At 46.9% G+C, this 24,800-nt stretch overlaps 1 protein-coding gene across 1 annotated transcript in view; it reads right to left on the bottom strand.

Moving 5' to 3' along the window:
- Positions 1-24,800, bottom strand: part of SLC39A4 (solute carrier family 39 member 4) — a 176,198-nt gene that overhangs the window by 91,798 nt on the left and 59,600 nt on the right. Inside the window, exons 3-4 of the mRNA XM_063450893.1 lie at positions 24,408-24,594; positions 19,479-19,744 (exon numbers count right to left, since the gene is read on the bottom strand). Of these exons, the coding sequence (XP_063306963.1) occupies positions 19,479-19,744; positions 24,408-24,594 (453 nt within the window). The remainder of the gene's footprint in view (positions 1-19,478; positions 19,745-24,407; positions 24,595-24,800) is intronic.

Genomic DNA, 24,800 nt, shown 5'->3' with positions numbered 1-24,800 from the left:
GTTTCTTGCCCCTCCAAATGAAGTCTGTGAAACATTTTTGTATTATATTTAGCCAATGAATTGAGATCTTGAGAGGTATCATACGGAACAAGTAAATCCATTTTGGGACTATATAGGCTCTAATCGTGTTTATCCGGCCCCACCATGAGATTTCATAGCGCCTCCATTCCCTCAAGAGTCTATTCATTTCTTTTAATTGATTCATAAAGTTAATTTCCATTAAACTGTCAACGTCTGATGTTAACATAATACCTAAATATGGTAACTTTGTAATTGACCAGTTAAACTGATAGTTTTGTCTTAATCTTTGTAGCTGTATTTTATTTATGTTTGTGGTTAGAGCTGAGGTTTTATTAATATTCATTTTGAAATTAGAGACCTCTCCGTATTGCGTTATCTCATATAACAACTGAGGTAACGAGTTTTCTGGGTCTGTAATGGTCAGTATTACGTCATCTGCGTAGAGACAGATTTTGAGTTGTTCATCGGGAATTTTAATTCCTATTATGCCTGTGTTTTGTCTAATCCTGCATGCCAGGGGTTCCACAGAAATGACGTATAACAGCGGAGAGAGTGGACAGCCCTGTCTCGTGCCGTTGAGAATTGTAAACCATTCTGATCTTAAGTCCCTACCTACAATCCTGGCAGACGGCACTGAGTACAGGGCCTCCACTGCCCCCGTAAACCAACCTTCAAAACCCATTTTATGCATAGTTTGTTTTAGGAAACCCCAGCTGACCCTGTCAAACGCTTTTTCGGCGTCAATAGACAAGGGCAGAGGGGAAGAAGTAGCTGCAGTGTGCGCCCCAGCATCAGAAGACCTCGAAGCCCTAGCCCTACCTGACCTATTAGGAGGTGACGCTGGAGCAGGGGCTCTAGAGCCATGAACGGGCTCAAGCCATCCACCTGATGGAACCTGGATACACAACCCTAGCTACACATACAGTATACACCCCAGGCCACACCCCATTATGTCAGCCCCCATATCGCACCCCCGAGGCAGTCCAGGAAGGAATGCGGAAGGAAATCCACAATGTTTGTGTTTGCTTAGGGGTCAGCAAACCCTCTGAGAGCCTCTGGTACTATTAGTCCCAAAACGGGACAGCACGACCAGTTTGTGTGGATTACAGGCGACTGAATGATAAGACAGTCACCGACGCCTACCCTATACCTAGGGTAGATTAACTGGTAGTTCGTATTGCTAGGGGACGCTATCTGACTACCACTGACCTGTGCAAAGGGTATTGGCAGATTCCCCTAGAAGAACTATTGGCCTTCGTCACCCTGTTCAGCTTATACCAGTTCACGGTTATGCCATTCGGGATTAAGAATGCCCCAGCCACCCTCCAAAGGATAGTAGATCGCCTGTTCCCCAGGATTATGTTTGCGCATACCTGGATGACAGCCATTTACAGTGACACCTGAGAGGCTCACTTAGAGCATGTAGGCACCGTACTAGATATAATCAGGGAGGCCGGACTAACCTTGAAACCAGACAGGTGTTACATTTGGATGGCGGAGGTACAGTATCTGTGCCACCGTGTAGGATATGAAAAGCAACTCCCCGTACCAAGGCACAAGTAATGGCTTTCCTGTGGACAGCCTGCTATTATAGATGTTTTGTCCCAGAATATAGTGCTATAGCCAAGCCCCTGACTGACTTGATCAAAAAGAAAAGAAACTTACTTAGGCAGTGTGACAAACTAAGCCTTGTCACGTGTTCTTGGAGGAGCCTGCTGGCCAGCCTCTTACCAATAAAAAAACAAAAAAAACTATGTGAACAGACTTGGTTCGTGGGATTTTATATTTGGTTTCGGGAACCGAACAGCCGCACGAACTGGAGACCACCCTGGAGCTTGTTAAGCCTAATTGCTACTTTGTAGCAATTTCCACCTCAGTGTCCTAAGTGTTCGTCTGGGTGGCTGCAATTCCTATGGATGACCATGAGGTGGCGGCCATCTTGTTCCCTGTGAACGCAGGCAGCGGTGTTTGGGCATGAATCTCAAGGAACTGAAAACGGACTCAGAGACTCCCGAACACCGCTGTACTTCCAACATCGCCTGCATTTGGTTCTACAACACTTAGAAAGGCACTGTTCAGTGGAAACATTCCCAAGAACAAGAGGATCAAGCTCCAGGATAGTTTGTTTATTTTTTACTACTGAACTAGACCGACCGCAAGCCCTGATTTTCTGGAACTGTTTTGGGCCTGGGACCATGCGGGAGGGCAGTCAAATTATGACTTCCAGGAAATTCCTGAACCCCTGAACTGATCTGGGTGATTTTTGGATATGTTGGTCACCCAAATCAGGGCTATCGGGGGATGTAACTTTGTGGGGGTTTTGATGTATTTTTGGTGTTTTGTTCAAATGTGTGTTTTTTGTGCCTGGAGATAATTGAGTTTAATACAGTGCTTAACTCAAATATCTCCAAGGCATAGGGGAGGGATTGACCTGGACCTGAGAGCCAATGTAATTGTATATATGTTTTTACTGTAGTCTACTCTCAGGTCCAGGGGAGAGTGCCCCTTGCCTGGGGACCTGCATATAAGGCCAGTTGTTGCTGCCATTAAACAGATTATTTTTTCCCTTCATGAAGTCTAGGCTCATGTTTGGGGGATTGGAGAGCTATATTCACTCTGGGGATTGCTATAATCGCTATACTCCCTTGGATCACAACACTTGCAACCTGCTTCACTCTCTGGACTAGGAGAGGTCTACTCACTGGAAGTTGGATCCTGGTCTTGGGTCCAGGGTGGGTGGAGGACAGCGAGACCCCAACCAAGCTGTTACAGTTTGTGGGATCTATGGTGGTTATGGTGCAGTGCTTATGGTGCTCGCAAGTATTAGGAAGCAGTGATTGACAGAGGTACCCGGTCGGGGTGCCAGGCGGTCCGTCACAGGCAGGTCCTGTGGTCCCCAGAATGTCAGACAGCGTTCTAAGCCTTAAAACAAGCTCTTGTCAATGCCCCTGCCCCAGATCCTAACAAAACATTTTATAGTCTTTATAGATGCTTTCATGTTTGGACTGGGGCCATTTTTAAGTCAAGTCAGCGAGGATGGGGGAGAGCATCCAGTGGCCTACCGGAGTTGGAAGTTATTACCCTGAGGGGTCAGTTACGCGGATATTGAGAAGGAGTGCCTAGCTCTGGTGTGGGCACTGAAAAAATGAACACCATGCCTTTGATAATAAATTAAAGGGGCCATAGTCACAGGGTAAAAGGCTGGCAAGTAGTCCTCTCCAAAAACCAGTGGCGAAGTGGCTTTCGTCATACTACCCTACTTGAATACTGATCAAAAGATTACCATTGTTTGTTATAACGAGATACAGACAAGCATCCTTTCTAGTTGGTGCTTGTACCAGTTGTGACATGAAGGTGTCATTTAACACATTCAAAAACCTGATTTCACTTGCTGAAGTACTAGTCAAGCTATCCCAATTTATGTCCGGGTAATTAAAATCTCCAATGTAACGAGACGTCTGCTTCCCGGTTAACCGACCAGTTACCTCCCCTTAGTTCCCTTCCTTCAGCCGACCAGGAACTCTTGCATGGTTAGGGGACTTAGCTCTATGCGCTCCCAGGCAGAGATGACATTCAGCCCTGGAAGCTCCTAGTCCTTACAAAGACCTTTCCCCGTTGCATCCACTGCAAGCTGAAACAGCAGACACAGGGGTTAAATCTTCTTTCCCTCTAATAACAGGACGACACACAGTTCTGGAGGTTTAACCACTGGACTCTGTCACTTTATTGAACACAGGATCAATAAAACCCAGTTTGAACAAGCACTCCTTCTCTGATTGGTCGCTGTAACGGCTACCTAGGGTAGTGAGGGGTATCTGCCGTTGGCGACGTCCTTCCTCCGGGCAAGATGCTGGGTTGTAGGGGAGAGGTGAAGTCCCATCCGCTGGATCCCTGGAGCAATAGAGAGGAAGAGCTCTGAAAAGAGCTAGTGATTAAGCTGCAAATTCCCTTTCAACAACGAGACACAGCTACGTTTTGAAGGGTGAAGAAGAACTGACTGTACTGGCACATACAGCCTCTTTTATTCACATTCTACAAACATAGTACTGCCCACAGGGTTTTGAAGAACAACCAATCAACACATTACAAGACAGTGGGGATATGATAGAAACATTTAAATACATAAAGGGAATCAACACAGTAAAGGAGGAGACTATATTTAAAAGAAGAAAAACTACCACAACAAGAGAACAGTGTCTTAAATTAGAGGGGCAAAGGTTTAAAAATAATATCAGGAAGTATTACTTTACTGATAGGGTAGTGGATGCATGGAATAGCCTTCCAGCTGAAGTGGTAGAGGTTAACACAGTAAAGGAGTTTAAGCATGCGTGGGATAGGCATAAGGCTATCCTAACTATAAGATAAGGCCAGGGACTAATGAAAGTATTTAGAAAACTGGGCAGACTAGATGGGCCGAATGGTTCTTATCTGCCGTCACATTCTATGTTTCTATGTTTCTATGTTTCTATGAGCTCTGGTGTGAGTCTGCCGGCGCCGGGGTTTCTCACGGTTGGACGCGAGTACCTAGCGGCCGGACCCGCTCGCGCACGTGGCTGCCTAGCCGTGGCCGGCTCCTTCAAGAACCACGTGCACCCGACCAGCAAGAGGAGGGTGCGCCTGCTCGCGGCCCCTCCTCCACCCACGGCGGTCGGACCGAGAAGGTTGTTTTCTCCCGCTGGGATTCTGGCTGTCACTAAGCATGCAGAGCCAGTTCGCCATTTAGATCAGGGGTAAGCACACTTTTGTACTTCTATACCAGCTGGTTTTGGTAATGAACATAGGAAATGTGGGAAAGAATTTATTTAGCACTATTCATCTAGCGATCTTATGTTCCTATCCCTGTGCTTCACTATATATATTCCTGGTCCATCTCTGGGTCAGCGATGAGACTATTCTAGTGTGATATGCACTGTCTATGGCAAGTGTATTAAGCTAAGCAGACCTAGCGCTGGCTCTAACTGGTATGGGAGACCAGCCTATGCTGACACTAATTCTATTTATCAGGTTCTGTGACTAGTAGAGTTGGAAGGTGGTCCCTTCCAAACTTAATAAGGGGTCGCATTGAGTTGGCAATTGTTTAACCCTACTCCTGAAATATACCATGGGTACAATACCCTTCAGGTGGTATGCTGATGATGCATAATATTGAAGAAGAAATCTCAAACAGGTCTGCATGTTCATGTGCATAACCTAATCACTCAGTATATTATGATTTATAGGACACTATATTCACTGGAACATTTTCAGACTATACCCAATACAGCTGGAATAACACTATTTTGCCTGCTGGGCATTTAGGGACTGCTAGTCACAGTTAAGGTTTATTCACACAGCATTACGCTGTCTAAGTGGTTGGCATCTGCGGGTCCTATGTCACAGAGTACCCTGAAGAATTACAGATATTTAGGGAATGCTACCCTAGATGCTACCCAGGATTGGCCTGCGATGTCTGTGCCCCTTTGATTGGCCTGCTATGTCTGTGCCCCTTTGACTGGTCTGCTATGTATATGCCCCATTGATTGGCCTGCTGTGTCTGTGCCCTATGGATTGGCCTGCTATGTCTGTGCCCTATTGATTAGCCAGCTATGTCTGTGCCCATTGATTGGCCAGCTATGTCTGCACCCCATGGATTGGCCTGCTATGTCTGTGCCCATATCATTGGCCTGCCATGTCTGTGCCTTTCTGACTGGCCTGTTCTATCTGTGCCCTTCATTGACCTGATCTATCTGTGCCCGAATCCCCTCTTGGCCACAGGCCTGGGAGAATATCACTGAGGGAAGCCCAGTACCCACTATTGACATGGAGATAGGTGGGTGTCCAGGCAAGCACGGCTACCACGTTATCCGAAAGGACACCAATATATGGGCACCTAGGTATGATTGGAGGGGTGAAGGCACTAAACCTCATGCCCTAGGGGCAAAACTTTTATGAAGATCCCGGGCACGCAACCACGGTTACACCAACCCGGCAATGACACTTCTCTGAGGTACGTATTTACCTTTTTGCTACATTATTTGTTTTCTTTGATTTCGTGCCTCCCTATTTTCCTTTCGCTCGGGTCGTCGAGAGGCCTGACTTGACCTCCTCCGACCCCCCGGGCTCTCGTGGATCGCAGAGAACATCTCCAGCGTTCCTCAGGCTACCGATGGTCACCGTGGATCCCGCATGCGTTCATGGAATCCGGGCAGTCCGTTGGTAGACTCCATCATTGCTTCCTGCGGTTGCATTCTCTCATCAGCCCTTCTGTTATTTAAAGATGGACACGTCCCGAGGTTGTATACTATCCCATCTAACATCGGTCTGGTTCATTACCAGCTGATTCCACCTCTTGTGATGTATGGGCGGTTGGGCTGTGTATGAGTGTGTGAGTGTATGAGTGTATGTATTGTGATGTATGGGCATTGGGCAGTTGGGCTGTTGTTGGCTGTGAATGATGCACCTTTCTTTTGGTTCTTTACTTCCTGTTCCTGTTGGCAGTTGGTGGAATGTTCCAGGGATTTGAAACCCTGTGTAACAAGGCTGCAATATGAAGATCCTGTTATATATGTATTAATAAAGTGAGTACTTCTTATACAGGAATTATTGGCTGATTTGTACAAAACATCACAGTAAAATACATAGGCCAATGATTCAGACAACAGCGAGACTGCAGACATATTCTAAAGAGCTGTTAATACCAGTGGGTTGTGTGACAGTAACAGTTACATTCAACAAGTGTAAGAAGAAACTACCTCTCTATATCTTAGAGAATGGAGGACCTCCACTTTTTTGGTAGGGAGTGGATAAGGGCTCTCGGAATGCCTCAAGTGCATAAGTATCCATGTCACGTGTTGAATGAAAATCAGACCAGACTTAACTGGATTAGGGAATTACAGGAAAAGTATGCACCAGTGTTTGATGGCCAATTAGGGACTGTAAAGGGACAACAAGTTTCCTTAGAATTAAAGGAAGGAGAAACACCGACATGTTTTAAAGCAAGAAGTGTGCCTTTTGCTCTAAGGGCTGGAGTGGAGGCAGAATTGAGGAGATTAGAGGAGCTGAATATCATCTGCCGGGTTGTCCATGTGCGATAACGAAATGGGGAGATACGGATTTGTGGGGATTTCCGCATGGCTCTTAACACAAAGCTTAAAATAGATAAGTATCCCCTTCCTATGGTAGATTATATTTTTGCATCATTGGCAGGTGGCCAGCAATTCACCAAAATTGACTTGAAAAATACATACCTACAGTTATCTGTACATCCAGATTCTCGACCACTACTTATGATTAATACCCATCGGGGGCTATTCAGGTATAACCGTATGGTTTTTGGCATTTCACCTGCACCAGCTGTCTGACAGCGAACAATGGACAAGCTGTCAGCTCGAATTCCTGGGACACAGTGTCTGTTAGATTACATGCTGGTGACGGGTAAATCAGAGGAGGAACATAAACAGAATGTAGAGGCAGTTTTGCAAAGACTTATGGAATATGGATTGAAAGTGAATTTGGATAAATGCCAATTCATGCAGGATCGTCTTTTTTGCTAATTTACAGGTGGGTCAGTTGCTGGGGGTGAGGAATTTCGGTAGGTGAAGTCCGTCTGTGGCGGTCGGTGTCCGCCCTCCCTCGACCCACATCGAGGGGCATCTATTGCGTCTGCTGCAAGATGGGAAATTGGGGAGCTTTGTCGCGGGGGATCAATGCGGGTGTGTTGGCGGATCAATTGTCCCATATCGGTGTTCCGGCTCTCGGGATAGGGGTGTGCGAGTTGCTAGTGGGTTGTCTGTTCCTTTGGGGGGGACCCATTATCGATTAAGGTGTCGTATTTGCGTCGTGGTTGGGCAGAGTCAGTAGCATCGCGTTGGCGGTGTACATTGAAGGCTTGGGTCTGGGTCCATTTCAGGTCATGAAAGTTAGGCCGGTGGGTAGCCTCGGGTCACCATGTAGGGTAGAATCTGACCTGGGCGCGTCTGTGCATACTAAGGTGGGGGAGGCGGCATGGAGGCCTGCCTGGTGTGGAGGCAGGTGGTTGTATGTCCACGGGAGCGTTTGGTGGTGGGCTACAATTTATGATGTAACACGTGTGGCATCGGGACTAAAGTGAGTCAGCTAGGAACATCAGCTTTGGTGGGCGGAAGGGCCACGCTGTGCTCAGTATGCTTCCGCAGTAGGGGGGGAGTCAGGTGGGAGGGGCCTGGCTGTGTCAGTATGGTGCATCGTCTTGGAAGAAGAGGTGACCCCGGGCCCGCCGCCCGGCGTAAAGCCTAGCATGGCAGCTCAGTTTGCGCTAGCACCTAGGCAGAAGTCAACTGATAACATATAAAACTATATAAAACGATAACAACATTAAACTTTTGGCAACATATGGTAGCTCATGGGAACACCGGGTGGGAAGCCACAGGACCGCTGCCAAGCCCTCCTGTGATAGCATCAGAGTGGTGCCTCTGCATGTGTAACCGAGTTTGATAGCGTATAGCTCCAACGGAGCGAGGCGGTGCGGCCCCGGGGCTGTGGCCGGGGTTATGGTCAGGCGGATCCAAGAGGTAAACGCCAATTGGCACCGCCTGACGGTCAGGGGTGGGCCGTGTGGCCTGTGGTATTTAATGTGGCAGTTGGTGCCACCATCATGCGGGAGCAGAGTAAGACGGTAATACATTAAGACATTAATACAGTAATACATTAAGACAGATCCCTTGTAACTAGTCAGAGGCCGGTCGGTATGACCCCCAGGTCCCCATCCCTATGCATCGTACATGAGCCGTCTGCTGCTATTTAAACAAAAGAACGTCCCGCAGGGATTTGCGTGCCTAAGGGTAGTTCATGGCAGCCCCCGCAGAGCAGGAAGGGATAGTAAGGGTAGGGTGTTGCCGGAGAGAGGCAACATCTATGGACCACGGCTGAATAGGAACAGTAGGCACAACTGGGTGGTCCCGTTTAGGGCTCAGGGGAACGCAGTTTCTCAGGGAACCCTGGCCATTGTATCGAGATAGAAAACCGCATAATGTAGCCGAGAATGTCCATGTAGTCTCGGGGGCTTTGTGAGGCCGTGTAGGCCGTGTGTCCCGGTACCCGCCCAGAGTGTGTGTTGGGGGTTCCCGTGTGGGTGTGAGCTCAGTTACTTAGCTTTTCGTTGTCGTCGCCTGGATGGGTCCCCTGGTGTCGGCGTCTGCTCGGGATGGACTGCTGTCTCTGGGCTCGGGTCCGGGGTGGTGCAATTATTCCTCCGAACCACCCGGGCCACCCCAGCGCGTGGGTTGCGCGTCCCTGCGTGGCTGGGTGCGGAGAGGCTCGGGGACCTCAGGGTGTGTCGGACGTGGTGGCGGCTGGTCCAAGATCCAGTTACGGACGGTGATTGGCGGCAGGTCTAGGGCTCTCAGAAAGCTGGGTAGGTCGTTGGACCATCTCAAGGAGCTCCACGTGTTTCCCTTTTTTGCCTGGAGGCTGAATGGAAAGCCCCACTTATACGGGATGCGCTTCTCCTGGAGGATGCGTGTCAGCGGTCGCAGAGCTCTCCGGGCATCGAGGGTGAGGGAGGATAGGTCTTGATATAGTGAGATTGGAGTGTCTTGAAAGGTGACTGTCTGGGTGCGAGCTGCTCTCATAATGGCTTCTTTGAGCTGAAAAGAGAGAAGGCAACAGACCACGTCTCTGGGGAGGCCGTCTCTCCTAGGGGGCGTAGGGCCCTGTGGGCGCGTTCAATGTGGAATGCGTCTGGCGTCTCTTCGCCCAAGATGTGAAGAGTTGTGTAAGGGCTGTGTTGAGGTCTTCAGCATCCGCTTCTGGCATGCCCCTGATTCTAATATTGTTTCGCCTTCCCCTGTTGTCCAGGTCCTCCACCTGCCTACTGAGCTCCAGGAGCACCAAGCCTTGTCTAGCAGTGGCATGGTCAGCAGCCTGGGAGTGTTGGATGGCCTGTAGGTTTTCGCTCTCCAGCTCTGTGACTCGTACCTCGAGGGCTGTGAGATCTCTGCGCACCTCCATTATCTCCTCGCGGATCGCTGCTCTCAGTTCCGCCACCATGGCGGTCTTGTCTCGCTTGGTGAACATGTTGGCCGAGATGGCTGCCAGCTCTGCTGTGATTTGTGTGAGGGATTCCCCTCTTGCAGAGCTGGGCTCGGAGTTCGCGCCTCTCTCTGCGCCTGGGATGCCGCCGCCATCTTGTCGACATGCCTTGTGGCTCGGAAGCCGTCCGGGGTAGAGAGGAAATCATCCATCGGGCCGGCTTGTTTTCTCGAGGGGCTGGAGCCCGAGGGCCCTGGGGTCCCCTGGCGTCGGGTTTTCCCCATCTTGCGAGCACGGGACTGCTATTATTTGGGGCTTTGTGGGTCGAGGTCGCGGAGCTCCAGTAAGGTGCGACTTACTCCATTCACCGTCAGGTCACGCCCCCTTATTGACAATGTTTAACCCACAGAAAGGTATTACAATCACAACAGCAGCAAGACTTCAGAGGTATGCCTTAACTCTGGGGGCTTATCAGTGTCAGATACAATATCGTCCAAAAGCTGTGCATTCTAATGCAGATGCATTCTCTAGACTTCCATTGAAAATGGATTCACAATTAACTACCACAGAAAGATCTACAATATATTTTAGTGAGGTGAAAACAGCCAGAGAAATTGCACAGGAGACAGCTAATGACTCTGTGCTGAGTGAAATACTTGTTTTTGTACAAAAGGGTTGGCCACTAAAGACGCCAATACATCTCAAGTCATTCCAAACAAGGGCTCAGGAGTTATGAATTTGAGATAGCTGCTTAATCTGGGGAGAAATGGTTGTAATCCCTTTTGTGTTACAACAACAGGTTCTTGAAATGTTACATGCAGGTCATCCTGGCATAGTCCGCAAGAAGCAAAATGCTAGAGGTCATGTATGGTGAACAACCATTGATGAGGATATTGCCAATTATGTTTCAAGTTGCACTGTTTGTGCACAAGCACAGCGTGACTTGCCACATGGTGCAGTACAACCTTGGACCTGGCCTCTATCACCATGGCAGAGAATTCACATAGACTTTGCTGGACCAGTGGAAAATAAAATGTATCTGATTGTGGTAGGGGCACATTCTAAACGGCCAGAAGTTCTATTTGTGTCGCAGACGACTGCAGAAGCTACTGTTAAAACATTACAGAACCTATTTGCAACATTTGGATTGTCCAGAGTGCTTATGTTTAGACAATGGACCGCAGTTTGTTTCTGGACAATTTCAGGCTTTTCTCAAGGAAAAACTTATTTGGCATCATCGAACAGCACCGTATTATCCTGCTACTAATGGTGAAGCAGAACGTTTTGTTCAAACGTTAAAGGGTTTTCTGAGAAGTCTGAAAGCCGAAGGAAAGAGACCTGAACAACATTTGTCTGAGTTCCTTCTACAGTTTTGAAATACACCTCATCCAACCACTGGACAACCTCCAGCATGCCTTATGTTAGGCAGAGAACTCAGGACAAAGTTGGATCTGTTAAAAGCAGAGATTCAACAAAGGGTCATCCAGCAACAATCGAAAATGCAAGTCAGAAGAGCAGGCCATTGTTACCAGACAGGGGATTCTGTTTGGATGCGTGTATATCATCAGGAGAATTGTTGGAAAGAAGCAGTGATTCTGGGCCTGGCACACTATAAAGTTTAAACCTCTGATGGTAACATCACACGGAGACATACAAATCAACTTCGACCACGTATAACAGACAACCTATCAAAGTGGGTAGGGCCACTCATGCAACCAAACACTGATATCTGGCATGGAGTTTGGCATGATGATGTTTCTGAAGTCTGCAATACACCTGGTACAGAGGCTCATGATGTAATAGGGGATGATTTGGAGGAGATACCCCACGAAACTCAGGAACAAGAACTGCCAAGCCACAGTACAAGTAACCATGAAGGCTGTGGTCACAAAAATACTGGCCATTCAACAAGAGAGAGAAGGGCCACAAACCGCTGGCAACCACAAGATCCATTAATGGACTATAGTCGGAGAAACTCCACAGAGAGAAGGCGGAAATGATATCCTAGTAGGAGTAGAATAAGCTATCCTGAAACAAAAATTGTAGATCTGGAAGATGATGGACAAAATGATGCAGATTAAGAAAACATTTTTAAATTGTTAATTTATTATTGTTGACGTTTTACTATTTTTTTTTTTTTTTTTTTTTTGACAAAGGAAGGAGATGTGATGTATGGGCTGTGTATGAGTTTGTGTATTGTGATGTATGGGCGGTTGGGCTGTTGTTGGCTGTGAATGATGCACTTCCTTACTTTTGGTTCTTTACTTCCTGTTCCTGTTGGCAGTTGGTGGAATGTTCCAGGGATTTTAAATGGCGGCTGCAGAAACCCTGTGCAACAAGGCTGCAATATGAAGATCCTGTCATATATGTATTAATAAAGCGAGTACTTCGTTATACAGGAATTATTGGCTGATTTGTACAAAACATCACACATCAGGTGAGTGATTCAGAGAGAGGTCTCGTGGTCAGAGGGGGACCCTTCTCAGGATCTCAGTCCTATGCGGATATTATTAAATGATGAACCACCGCAGTTGGTCACCCTGAGTCTGATATGTACTCTAGTTTGGATTATGAGAGGGTGCAGCCCTCCATCGCCTCGACCGGAGACTGATTCCTTTTATTTGCACGAGTAGAGAGTGAACCCCTCTCATATATTGAACTGGACACTGATCCATTATTAGAAGGCATGGCCCTCCCTCAACCGCAGCCCGATGCTGAGATGGATTCAGAGGGCAGGTTTTGAGTGTGACAGAGGTAGACTCTAATTTTTGGTAATTAACGGGTGCAGCCCGCTCATGCTATCAGCTAGACGCTGACACGGGTGCGGTTACATTATTAGAGAGTGCGGCTCTCTCATACACTCAACGCACTACGGTACCATCCGTTTGTTCATCACACAGGCTTGTACCAGTACAGGACAACGAGGACTGCATAGAGGGGCGTACCTCCTGCAGTCAATTCACTATGGAGGTGCTTACCACATACCGAGTTTGCTGCTGATGCTTCAGCTCGGGTACAGGGGTAGAGTATCTCACCGGTATGCAAGGGAAACGATGCTCCAGAACACTGGGCAAGGGGAGAGAACCCTTCATTAGATCTAACGACCGTGCTTCGGATTTCGTTTTAGAAGGCTGCCTGATCGGGCAGGGTATACGGGTTTAGACTGGATTCCTCTATTTCCCCTCCTATAATGGATCTACTGTATCTCACACAAGATATACTCACAGAGGAATTACTGCGGGAGATTCCCTGCTTATTTACACACACCCCGGAGACTTTATGGGACAGTATAGGGACTGTTTGAACTGACCATCTTGGGTTCAGCCCCAGGAATGGCCCATTTTGTTGGTGCTCCTATACCATTCCTTTTGGATGTACTCCAGGAGACGGTACGCCTTTATCAAGCAAGCATCACACTCTGTTTAGGTCTACAGGTACACCGTACGCATGGATCGCATGGAAAAAACAGTATCCTTAGTCAACTTGGGTTCCCTGGTTATTAACAATCTTGGGATAAGGAGACGGGACTGTCTCTACTCCTCTGAGAACATATTTGTTGATCATGATTCGGATGGGGAAGACCCTCCTTCTATACTCTAAACGGGAATCACGGGAATCGGCTTGGGTTTGGGTTCTCACTAACTCACTTATACAACTACCATCAAGGGAACCTACTTGGGCTCTATGGAGGAACCCTGTCTATCCCCGGCTCCTACATGGATGTAACAAGTCGGGACGCAACTTACTGCTGGAGTACTGCTCAGGAGGTGTAGCAGGCTCGGATATGGCCACTGACGTTGTCAAACTGGACAACACCTGCTTCGGACGGTTGAAGCTAGACCCTTGTTCTTCGTTTACCTACTCTATGGAATCACCTGTTGTGATTGAAGGGACTGTATGTCTTGACCGTATGAGAGAACGCTATGTGTTCACGGGACTCCAGGTTAAAAAAGGAGGTATTCCCTTATAGGGATGAATAAAGAAATGTATCCCTGCCCTTGTTGGTGGGTCCAACTGATGGAACTCCTCAACACTGGCAGAGATTCACCTAGTTTGGACACTCCAGAGGTGTCCTGGGGCTTAACCCCTAAATAGAGAATAGTGAAAGAATTTACTTAGACCATCTGGATACCAGAACCGGAGGTCTATAGTAAGTACTGGAGTAGGAAAAATGGGATTACCAAATCAATTAATGATAGGACCGACCGTAAAGAGTCTTTAGCAAAAATAACAAAATAGGTGGTCAGATACCCGAATTGGGTAAAAAATCTCGCCACAATGGCTCACCTCAAAATATCTTGGTCAATGGAGTACTTTATAGATTTGTCTTCAGATAGCTACAGATATTAGACTTTAATCATGGAAGGTCAATTCTGATAGCTACAGACAGCAGATAAGCTTAGCTCCAAGTTGCTAAGTAAAGTATTGACTAAAAACACTGGTCTTAAGGCTGGGAGCAGACTTAGTTGCAAAACTCTAAAGGCCACAGCTAGCGTCTGTGGAATTATCTAAATAGAGCCAACAGGATTAAAAAGTAGTCTTGCAAATAATCAACAGTTCAAAACTGCAAATATACCCACACATATGAGGGCTAGATAACTGTAGTGAGACCTACTTGTAATGTCTAAGGCTCTCAGTATATCTTACCCATATTATATGAAAAGAACCGGGGGGGGGGGGGGGGAATTGAAACAGCTTGCAGGACTGTAGTACTAAGTCTAAGAGAATATAGTTAGCTGCTCCCAGGCAACATGTCCAGTGTGATGAGGTGAATACCTTTTGTTATTTTTGCTAAAGACTCTTTACGGTCCTATCATTAATTGATTTGGTAATCCCATTTTTCCTACTCCAGTACTTACTATAGACCTCCGGTTCTGGTATCCAGATGGTCTAAGTAAATTCTTTCACTATTCCCTTATAGGGATGCCTTGACTTCGGTTCTCGAATTCACATTTCTGGGTCCCTTGTCCTAGGGCCTATTCTTGGAGATACATGCCTGAACAGTCATGGGTACAGGGACCTAAGGGTTTTTAACTGTATTATACCCTTTATTGTATGTGGCGTGCAGACCAGGAACTCCTACACGGATTTTGACAGGTTGGACATGGAACAGGATTATACAAACGAGTAATCAGATTATTTCTTTCACATCCTGCTCTGTTCTGTGGAGATGTCTGGCCTTGGCTTCTGGTATCCAATACTCTTGTTACAATTCTTGTTTAGTTTTTCTTGTTTTTTCTGGTTTTCTATTCTATGTCTGGTTTTCTTTATGCTGGGATTTCTGGGTTCATTTCTATATTCCGTCCCTGGATATCCCAGTCTCTTGGATTAATTTAAATGTTTGTTTTATGTTGCCACACCCGTTTGTTTTCCATCATTCCTTTTTTTTTTCAGTGTTGCAGGCAGCTGCTCAAGGCATCTGCCCTTTCTTGCAGGTACGTGCTATATATGTCTTCTTTGGTTGTTTTAGCATACATTAGGCAGTGTAGGACCGTTGTAGGGCGTTGTTGGCAGGCTTATGCAATGTATGATCATATAATGTGACTAAATCCCGTGATTTTCATATGTAGTGCTTAGTTATTTCTCCTCTTGTTTTGCCTATTTTATCTTGGCTTGTTTTAGTTTGTATTCCCAGTCCATATACAGTCCTGTCCAGTCATGCCCATGTTATGTTCATGTTTCCCTCATGTCTTGTGTACATGTTCTGGGTTTAGCTTCCTATCCTTCTCCGGTTCTGGGTTCTCCTAGTTTTGTCTTGTTTTCATGTTTGGTGCCTATTCTAGTCTTGCCTTGCTTCTGTACTGGATACATGTCTGCTGCAGAGCCCCCCTATCCAGGTCTGCATATCAAGCTCCTAGTTCCTGGGATCCACCAGGGGGCATGCGGTTAACCTGCACCAGACCCTGCTAATTCACCTCCACACTGTGACTCCTACTTATCATCAGGCATACTGAGTCCCGGTCCTTGCACCGCCGCCCGGACAGTGTCTGGGTTCAGGGCACCGGACCGCCACCCTGACAATTTCACTCTCACACTACAGCACATGAGGACTCTCCTTTGTTATACAGGTCCCAATTACCATTGGATGCGGACATCTTAGCACTCTTAGCCGAGGATATATCTGTATGGAAATCTCAAACCCGATCTATGTTTCCCTCCCTTTTGTATATTTCCGGGATTCACAATCCCCCAGAGTAGTTGACCACCGTTCACTACACAAGTTCAGTTTGGGACCCTGTTTGGATGTCCTTCAGGAGTTCTTTCCCTACTGCAGTCATGGGTTACACAGTCCATTTGGAATAATGGAATCACTTAGGAGACGGCTAGTTTTGACCGTACTCTTGCCTGCATAATTCATTTATTCTTGGATGAGACAACTCACCGGGTAGGTCATGAGGGAATGAAAAGACACTACTCGGGTCTACGACGGATTTGGTGGTAGGATTAGACGCACTACTTGAGGTTGGAGTTTTTCCAGCAAGGCCACGTCACCTGGTGACCCGGGCACGATCGGAGGAGCCACCTTTCACATCAAGAGTCGACACCTGGTGGCAGTTTCCTCTCGCGGCCCTAAGTCCCTAATGTCCTTCCCCCTGGCCCCCACAGCTGAGTGGTGGGTGGGGGCCCTAAATTATAATAAGTGGGGGAACTAATGTCCAAATGTTTTTTTTGCCCAAAAAAGGGCAAATAAAAAATCCATAATAACCGACGCAATAAAAAAAAAAACGAGCGCTAAAAAAAATAATCCATCTTCACCCATGTAGGGCTCCATGCAGACTGAGCTCTGCAGGGCGGGGGAAGGCTTATAAAGCTATACCGCGAGTAGGGGCAAAATTTACTAATAATTAGTAATTTTTACTTAGTATTAGTAAATTTGTCTGAAAGACCAATTTAGCTCGTTCAGCCTTTTGGTAGATAACTCCCTAATACCGTGGGAATTAGGGAGTTATCTACTAAGCGGCTGCAAAAGAAGTGCTGAAATGCCGAAGTTCCGAAATTCCGAAGTGTTGGAGTGCCGAAGTTGCCGAATTTCGGAAGTGTCGAAGTTCCGAAGTTGCCAAAGTTCCGAAGTGTTGAAGTGCCAAAGTCCCAAATTGCGAAAGTCCAGAATTTCAGAATGCTGAACCGAATTTTTTCCCCATGCACATGCCTATTTCCCACCCATTCTCATCCCTCCCTTGTTTAATTTTATAGTTTAGGTTCATCAGGTATGCATAGGCGTGCGCAGCCTATTGCATTAGGGTGTGCACCCTAAAGCACAAGCACACGCCGCATATATATATATATATATATATATATATATATATATATATACACATACAAATACATACACACACTGCTGTGTGTGTGTGTGTGTGTGTGTGTGCTGTTAGTGTGATGTGTGTGTGACGGTGCTGGTAGTGTGCTATGTGGGTGAGGGTGTTTGTGTGTGCGCGCTTGTGAGGGTGCTGTTAATGTACTGTGTGTGAGGGTGCTGTTTGTGTGTGTGTGTGTGTGTGTGCGCTTGTGAGGGTGCTGTTAATGTACTGTGTGTGAGGGTACTGGTAGTGTGCTGTGTGTGTGTTTGTTAGGGTCCTGTTTGTGTTTGTGAGGGTACTGTTAGTGTGCTGTGTGTGTGAGGGTGCTGTTAGTGTGCTGTGTGTGTGTGAGGGTGCTGTGTGTGGGTGCTGTATGTGTGTTGGTGCTGTGTATGTCTGTGGGTGCTGTATGTGTGTTGGTTCTGTGTATGTCTGTGGGTGCTGTATGTGTGTGGGTGCTGTATGTGTGTGGGTGCTGTATGTGTGTGGGTGCTGTGTATGTCTGTGGGTGCTGTGTATGTCTGTGGGTGCTGTATGTCTGTGGGTGCTGTATGTCTGTGGGTGCTGTATGTCTGTGGGTGCTGTATGTCTGTGGGTGCTGTGTATGTCTGTGGGTGCTGTATGTCTGTGGGTGCTGTATGTCTGTGGGTGCTGTGTATGTCTGTGGGTGCTGTATGTCTGTGGGTGCTGTATGTCTGTGGGTGCTGTATGTCTGTGGGTGCTGTGTATGTCTGTGGGTGCTGTATGTCTGTGGGTGCTGTATGTCTGTGGGTGCTGTGTATGTCTGTGGGTGCTGTGTATGTCTGTGGGTGTTGTATGTGTGTGGGTGCTGTGTATGTCTGTGGGTGCTGTATGTGTGTGTGTGCTGTATGTGTGTGGGTGATTGTGGGGGTGGAGGTGGGGGTACATTACTTGCTATCCCCCCTCCCTTCTTACCTTTTGTAGGGAGGGGGGATCCTTGTTGCTGCTGATTCCATCCCTGGTGGTCCAGTGGAGAGTGAACTCTAGCCCCTCTGGGGACCATATCTCGCGAGAGGAACCCGGCAGAGCTGCCGGCAATAGCTCCGCCGGGTCCTCTCCTGCCTCCCTCCCTGCATGTGGGTCAGTGAGGAGGGAGGCTGGGAGCAGAGCCGGCGCTCGGATAGCGCCGGCTCTGCATGAGCCGACAGGGGAGATCCTGAGATCTCCCCTGCCGGTCTCAATATACATAGGCGTGCCGCGGGATTAGGGTGTGCCCAGGCACACCCGGCACACCCCGTGCGCACGCCTATGCAGGTATGTATACAACTCTGCTTGTTGTCTCTGCTACCTGTCACTTGTTCTTATGTCTGTTTTCCATAAGTAGGGTTGGGATCTATGCAGGTTACGGTAAATTTGGTTGCTACATTGGGTACCTACATGTTTATTCAGAGTACATTACATTGGCTAATCAACCTGTTCGATTCTCTTTTTCTCTCGTTTCAGTTTACAGTCCATCAACGCTATCTGGTTTGGCGGTTCCTCTCGGTCGGTGGACATTGTTGTATTCATTGTATCTAGGACTTTGTTTCTCCCCCGTTGTGTTTTCTGCCTTTTGTTCTGTTTGTCACAGCTTGAAAGAGGAAATGATGCATGGGGAGGGGAGTTTTATAGTACCTAACTTTTTTCTGATTGGTTGTTTTTTGCAGAGATATTTTGCAGAGTTTCTACCTCCTTGGTGTGGAGGAAACCACCGACGCTACACAGGATTGAGCAAAAAACTATTTTTTGCTCTCCTTTTGTGAGTATACCTCCTTTTATTTTGCTTATATAAAAGCAAAACAGGGAGCACTATTTTTCTGGTTTTATTCTCATTTTATGTGTTTGGTGAATATCTGTGACACTGCAATTTGGAGGTAAAAATACCTGTGAACGCTCGGCACTCTAACTGATGATTGACCCTGGCCTACCATCTACAAGGAACCAAGTTGAGCGACATATCCACAGGTGGGGATTATACCGCCCAGGTGCATATATCCAAAGCACAACATAAGCTCCAGAAAATTGTAAGTGGCATTTTTCTTATTTTACCTCACCACCTATAGAATATACCACACTATATTCGGTTTTCATCAGAGATCAAATCATTATTATTGTTCTATGTCTTATCACCCCAGGTAAATGGTTACTTTATCATTAAAGAGGAGGTCATACCTCATTCCAGTGATGTATATGAATGACCTCAGATCGAGCCAAGCTGCGTCTCTGCGTACATTTACTACTATTGTGATTTCCGGTTGTATTATCTGCACAATCCTCTTCATGGTCATGTTCATGGTCATGATCGTCTTCGTGGTTGTGGTCAGGATCGACATCGTGATCATGATCATCTTCGTGGTCATGATCATCTTCGTGGTCATGGTCATGTTCGTGGTCATCTTCCGTCACCAGGTTGAGTTTTATCATGAGTGTTGTCAGACCTGTAGAGAGGGAATGTGTGTTACGGTTTTCATGCAGACAGTAAATACTGAGAGAAGTAAAGCGTAAATGGCAGCAATAATTGCAGTGTCAGGGGTTCAGGAATTTCCTGGAAGTCTTATTTTTGACCCACCGTGCACATAGTCCAATGCCCAAAACAGTTCCAGAGAATTAGGGCTAATGGTCTGTCTGTATGGAGTACAAAAGGTACATAACTCACATGATGTTCCTGTAAGTTTATTTGTAATTGTCCTATTTATAGTTAAATCCCCCTCTCATAATATTGTAAAGCGCTACGGAATCTGTTGGCGCTATATAAATGGCAATAATAAATAAATAAATAAATGAACAGAGCCTTTGGAAATGCATTGGGCAAGGTCAGGGGCGGATTAAGAGCCCAGTGGGCCTGGTGCTGACAATTATGAGGGGCCTAAGTACAGAATCTTATCGACCAAAAACACTAAAACAGACATACCTCTCAAGCATTATGTATCTGGTGGAGATGTTGCCGGAGGGAAACTCATAGGATGCAGCTTTATAAGATTCTCTTAAAATGTGCTAAACTATCTCTATAAATTATGCTTTCATCTTTCAAGTAAATCCATACTCCCTAACAGCAGTGTCAAGTGAAGCAGTAAGTCAATGGGCAGTGTAAAAGGGCGGGCCAGTGACGTGGATCATGTAACCAGAACTTCCGAAAGGGCCGAACATGCCCAAAAAGGAGGCGTGTCTGCCCAAAGAATTGGAAGGCTAGTCTAGCATGAATGCATGTCAGGCTGCCTGCCAATCATGCATGCTGGCCAACAGCTTCCTGAGCTTGGCATAAATGCATCTAATGATGCGTTATCTCTATGCTTTCTAAGGACTAGTATACGCTGGTCCACTTCTATCCTAACCTTCTTACTAGAAGGAAGAAGCTCCTGGTATACAGTCTGAGACAGAGAAAAGGTGGATGTAGTGAGTGTAGAAGAAAGGGAACATGGCACAGTGTTAGAGAGACCAAAGTCGGCATTACCTTAACTAATTTCATTTCAGTTAGTCCACACAAGTTTTGTTCCTCTACATCCCTCTTAAGTTTCCATACTTAAGCAAGAGTATGTGCATCCTTTCTTGGAAAAAAAATACAGGCCTTGCTAATTTGCATAACTAATTATGTATACGTGACATCACATGATGTAAATCACAAGGAGTGACAAAATTCTGTGAAATCCTCAAAAAACGACTTAGTTTGATTCTGCTGTATAGATGGATTGCTCCCAGTGTCCCCATGTCGCCCAGTGTCCCCTAGTGTATGTGTCCCCATGTCTCCCAGTGTCCCCATGTCACAAGGTGACACTGTGAGACATGGGGACACTGAGACTATGCTTTTACAATGTCTCTGTATCCCCATGTCTCTGTGTCCCCATGTCTCCCAGGGACACTGAGAAACATGGGGACACTGGGAGACATGGGGACACCGACACTGGGAGACATGGAGACACTGAGACACTAGGGATACTGGGAGACTAGGGACACTGAGACACTAGGGACACTGGGGGACATGGACATACAGACACTAGGGACACTGGGAGACATGGGAACACTCAGAAACTAGGGAAACTGAGACACCAGGGACACTGGCTGGGAGACATGGGGACACTGAGACAATTGCGGACATTGTGTTCCTAGTGTCTGTGTCCCCATGTCTCCCAGTGTCTCAGTGTCCTCATGTCTCAGTGTCCCCATGTGTGTCTGTGTCCCCATGTCCCCTAGTGTCTCAGTGTCCCCTAGTGTTTCAGTGTCCCTATGTGTGTGTGTGTGTGTATGTATCCTTGCCTCAGTGTCCCCATGTGTGTCTGTGTCCCCGTGTCTCCAAATGTCTCAGCATCCCCAGAGGTCTCCATGTGTCCCCATGTCTCATAGTGTCCCCTAGTGTCTTAGTGTCTCTATGTCTCCCTGCAGCCTTTACCCCATCCCTCACTTCTCTGAGCTGTAGGCTGTCTCTGCAGGCTGGAAGCTGCTCTCTGGACTCTTTGTGCTGTGTAGCAGCTCCCCCAGCGGATCAGTGAATAGAGCAATGCAGGTATATGCTGTAAATTCCTATCCCTGCCTCTCTCCACACACAGTGACCCCTACTGGCCGGTGCTGGTATTGCAGAGTAAAAGTTTGAAAAAAAAATTAGTATTATTTTTATTTAAATCAATGGGCCTATTCCATAGGCCTGGGCCTGGAGCTGCAGCTCCATCAGCCCCTATGTTAATCCGGCCCTGGGGTTAGTGTACTCCTTACTGCGCTGTAAATGGGAGATTTCCCTGTACCTGTGTCAGTGTACTCCTTCCTGTGCTGTAAATGGGAGATTTCCCTGTACCTGTGTCAGTGTACTCCTTACTGTGCTGTAAATGGGGGATTTCCCTGGACCTGTGTCAGTGTACTCCTTACTGTGCTGTAAATGGGAGATTTCCCTGGACCTGTGTCAGTGTACTCCTTACTGTGCTGTAAATGGGAGATTTCCCTGGACCCGTGTCAGTGTACTCCTTACTGTGCTGTAAATGGGGAGTTTCCCTGGACCTGTGTCAGTGTACTCCTTACTGTGCTGTAAATGGGGGGTTTCCCTGGACCTGTGTCAGTGTACTCCTTACTGTGCTGTAAATGGGGGATTTCCCTGTACCTGTGCTCCTTACTGTGCTGTAAATGGGAGATTTCCCTGGACCTGTGTCAGTGTACTCCTTACTGTGCTGTAAATGGGAGATTTCCCTGGACCCGTGTCAGTGTACTCCTTACTGCGCTGTAAATGGGAGATTTCCCTGGACGTGTGTCAATGTACTCATTACTGTGCTGTAAATGGGAGATTTCCCTGGACCTGTGTCAGTGTACTCATTACTGTGCTGTAAATGGGAGATTTCCCTGGACGTGTGTCAGTGTACTCCTTCCTGTGCTGTAAATGGGAGATTTCCCTGGACCTGTGTCAGTGTACTCCTTACTGTGCTGTAAATGGGGGATTTCCCTGTATCTTTGTCAGTGTACTCCTTACTGTGCTGTAAATGGGGGATTTCCCTGTATCTTTGTCAATGTACTCATTACTGTGCTGTAAATGGGAGATTTCCCTGGACCTGTGTCAGTGTACTCATTACTGTGCTGTAAATGGGAGATTTCCCTGGACCTGTGTCAGTGTACTCCTTACTGTGCTGTAAATGGGGGATTTCCCTGTACCTGTGTCAGTGTACTCCTTACTGTGCTGTAAATGGGAGATTTCCTTGGACATGTGTCAGTGTACTCCTTACTGTGCTGTAAATGGGGGATTTCCCTGTACCTGTGTCAGTGTACTCCTTACTGCGCTGTAAATGGGGGATTTCCCTGGACCTGTGTCAGTGTACTCCTTACTGTACTGTAAATGGGGGATTTCCCTCTACCTGTGTCAGTGTACTCCTTACTGTGCTGTAAATGGGGGATTTCCCTCTACCTGTGTCAGTGTACTCCTTACTGTGCTGTAAATGGGAGATGTTTCTGGACCTGTGTCAGTGTACTCCTTACTGTGCTGTAAATGGGGGATTTCCCTTTACCTGTGTCAGTGTACTCCTTACTGTGCTGTAAATGGGGGATTTCCCTGTCCCTGTATCAGTATACTCCTTACTGTGCTGTAAATGGGGGATTTCCCTGTCCCTGTGTCAGTGTACTCCTTACTCTGCTGTAAATGGGGGATTTCCCTGTATCTTTGTCAGTGTACTCCTTACTGTGCTGTAAATGGGAGAATTCCCTGTATCTTTGACAGTGTACTCCTTACTGTGCTGTAAATGGGGGATTTCCCTCTACCTGTGTCAGTGTACTCCTTACTGCGCTGTAAATGGGAGATGTTTCTGGACCTGTGTCAGTGTACTCCTTACTGTGCTGTAAATGGGGGATTTCCCTGTCCCTGTATCAGTGTACTCCTTACTGTGCTGTAAATGGGGGATTTCCCTGTCCCTGTGTCAGTGTACTCCTTACTGTGCTGTAAATGGGGGATTTCCCTGTATCTTTGTCAGTGTACTCCTTACTGTGCTGTAAATGGGAGATTTCCCTGTATCTTTGACAGTGTACTCCTTACTGTGCTGTAAATGGGGGATTTCCCTTTACCTGTGTCAGTGTACTCCTTACTGTGCTGTAAATGGGGGATTTCCCTGTACCTGTGTCAGTGTACTCCTTACTGTGCTGTAAATGGGAGATTTCCTTGGACATGTGTCAGTATACTCCTTACTGTGCTGTAAATGGGGGATTTCACTGTACCTGTGTCAGTGTACTCCTTACTGCGCTGTAAATGGGGGATTTCCCTGGACCTGTGTCAGTGTACTCCTTACTGTGCTGTAAATGGGGGATTTCCCTTTACCTGTGTCAGTGTACTCCTTACTGTGCTGTAAATAGGGGATTTCCCTCTACCTGTGTCAGTGTACTCCTTACTGTGCTGTAAATGGGGGATTTCCCTGTACCTGTGTCAGTGTACTCCTTACTGTGCTGTAAATGGGGGATTTCCCTGTACCTGTGTCAGTGTACTCCTTACTATGCTGTAAATGGGGGATTTCCCTCTACCTGTGTCAGTGTACTCCTTACTGTGCTGTAAATGGGACATTTTTCTGGACCTGGGTCAGTGTACTCCTTACTGTGCTGTAAATCAGAGATTTTTCAGAATGGTAGAAATCCAGAGCCGTCACTTACCATCCAGAGTCATATTGGCAGTGCCATTGGCCATCTGCTGGTAGATGTAGCCCAAGAAGAAGCTTGGAGGTGGGAGGACAGTCAGGCACCTATTCTCCAAGATGGAAGTTAGTGTAGCAGCGGCAATCTCTGTCAGGTTGTTGGAGTCCGAGGTCAGACTTAAAATATCCTGAGCATTAAGACAAGGCTGGAAGGAAGGAGAGAGAGGTATCAGACGTCATCCAGGAAAACATGTAGATAGACCTATAACTCACTAACCAAATAAATATATCTCTCGCTAACTGAATAGATATATCTCTCCCTAACCGAATAAATATATCTCTCACTAACCGAATAAATATATCTCTCGCTAACCGAATAGATATATCTCTCGCTAACCGAATAGATATATCT

Source organism: Pelobates fuscus, chromosome 4, assembly GCF_036172605.1.
Source record: "Pelobates fuscus isolate aPelFus1 chromosome 4, aPelFus1.pri, whole genome shotgun sequence".
In the NCBI taxonomy this organism is placed as follows: domain Eukaryota; kingdom Metazoa; phylum Chordata; class Amphibia; order Anura; family Pelobatidae; genus Pelobates; species Pelobates fuscus.
Note: the sequence above shows the minus strand (reverse complement) of the source record. Positions and strands in the feature narration are given on the sequence as shown.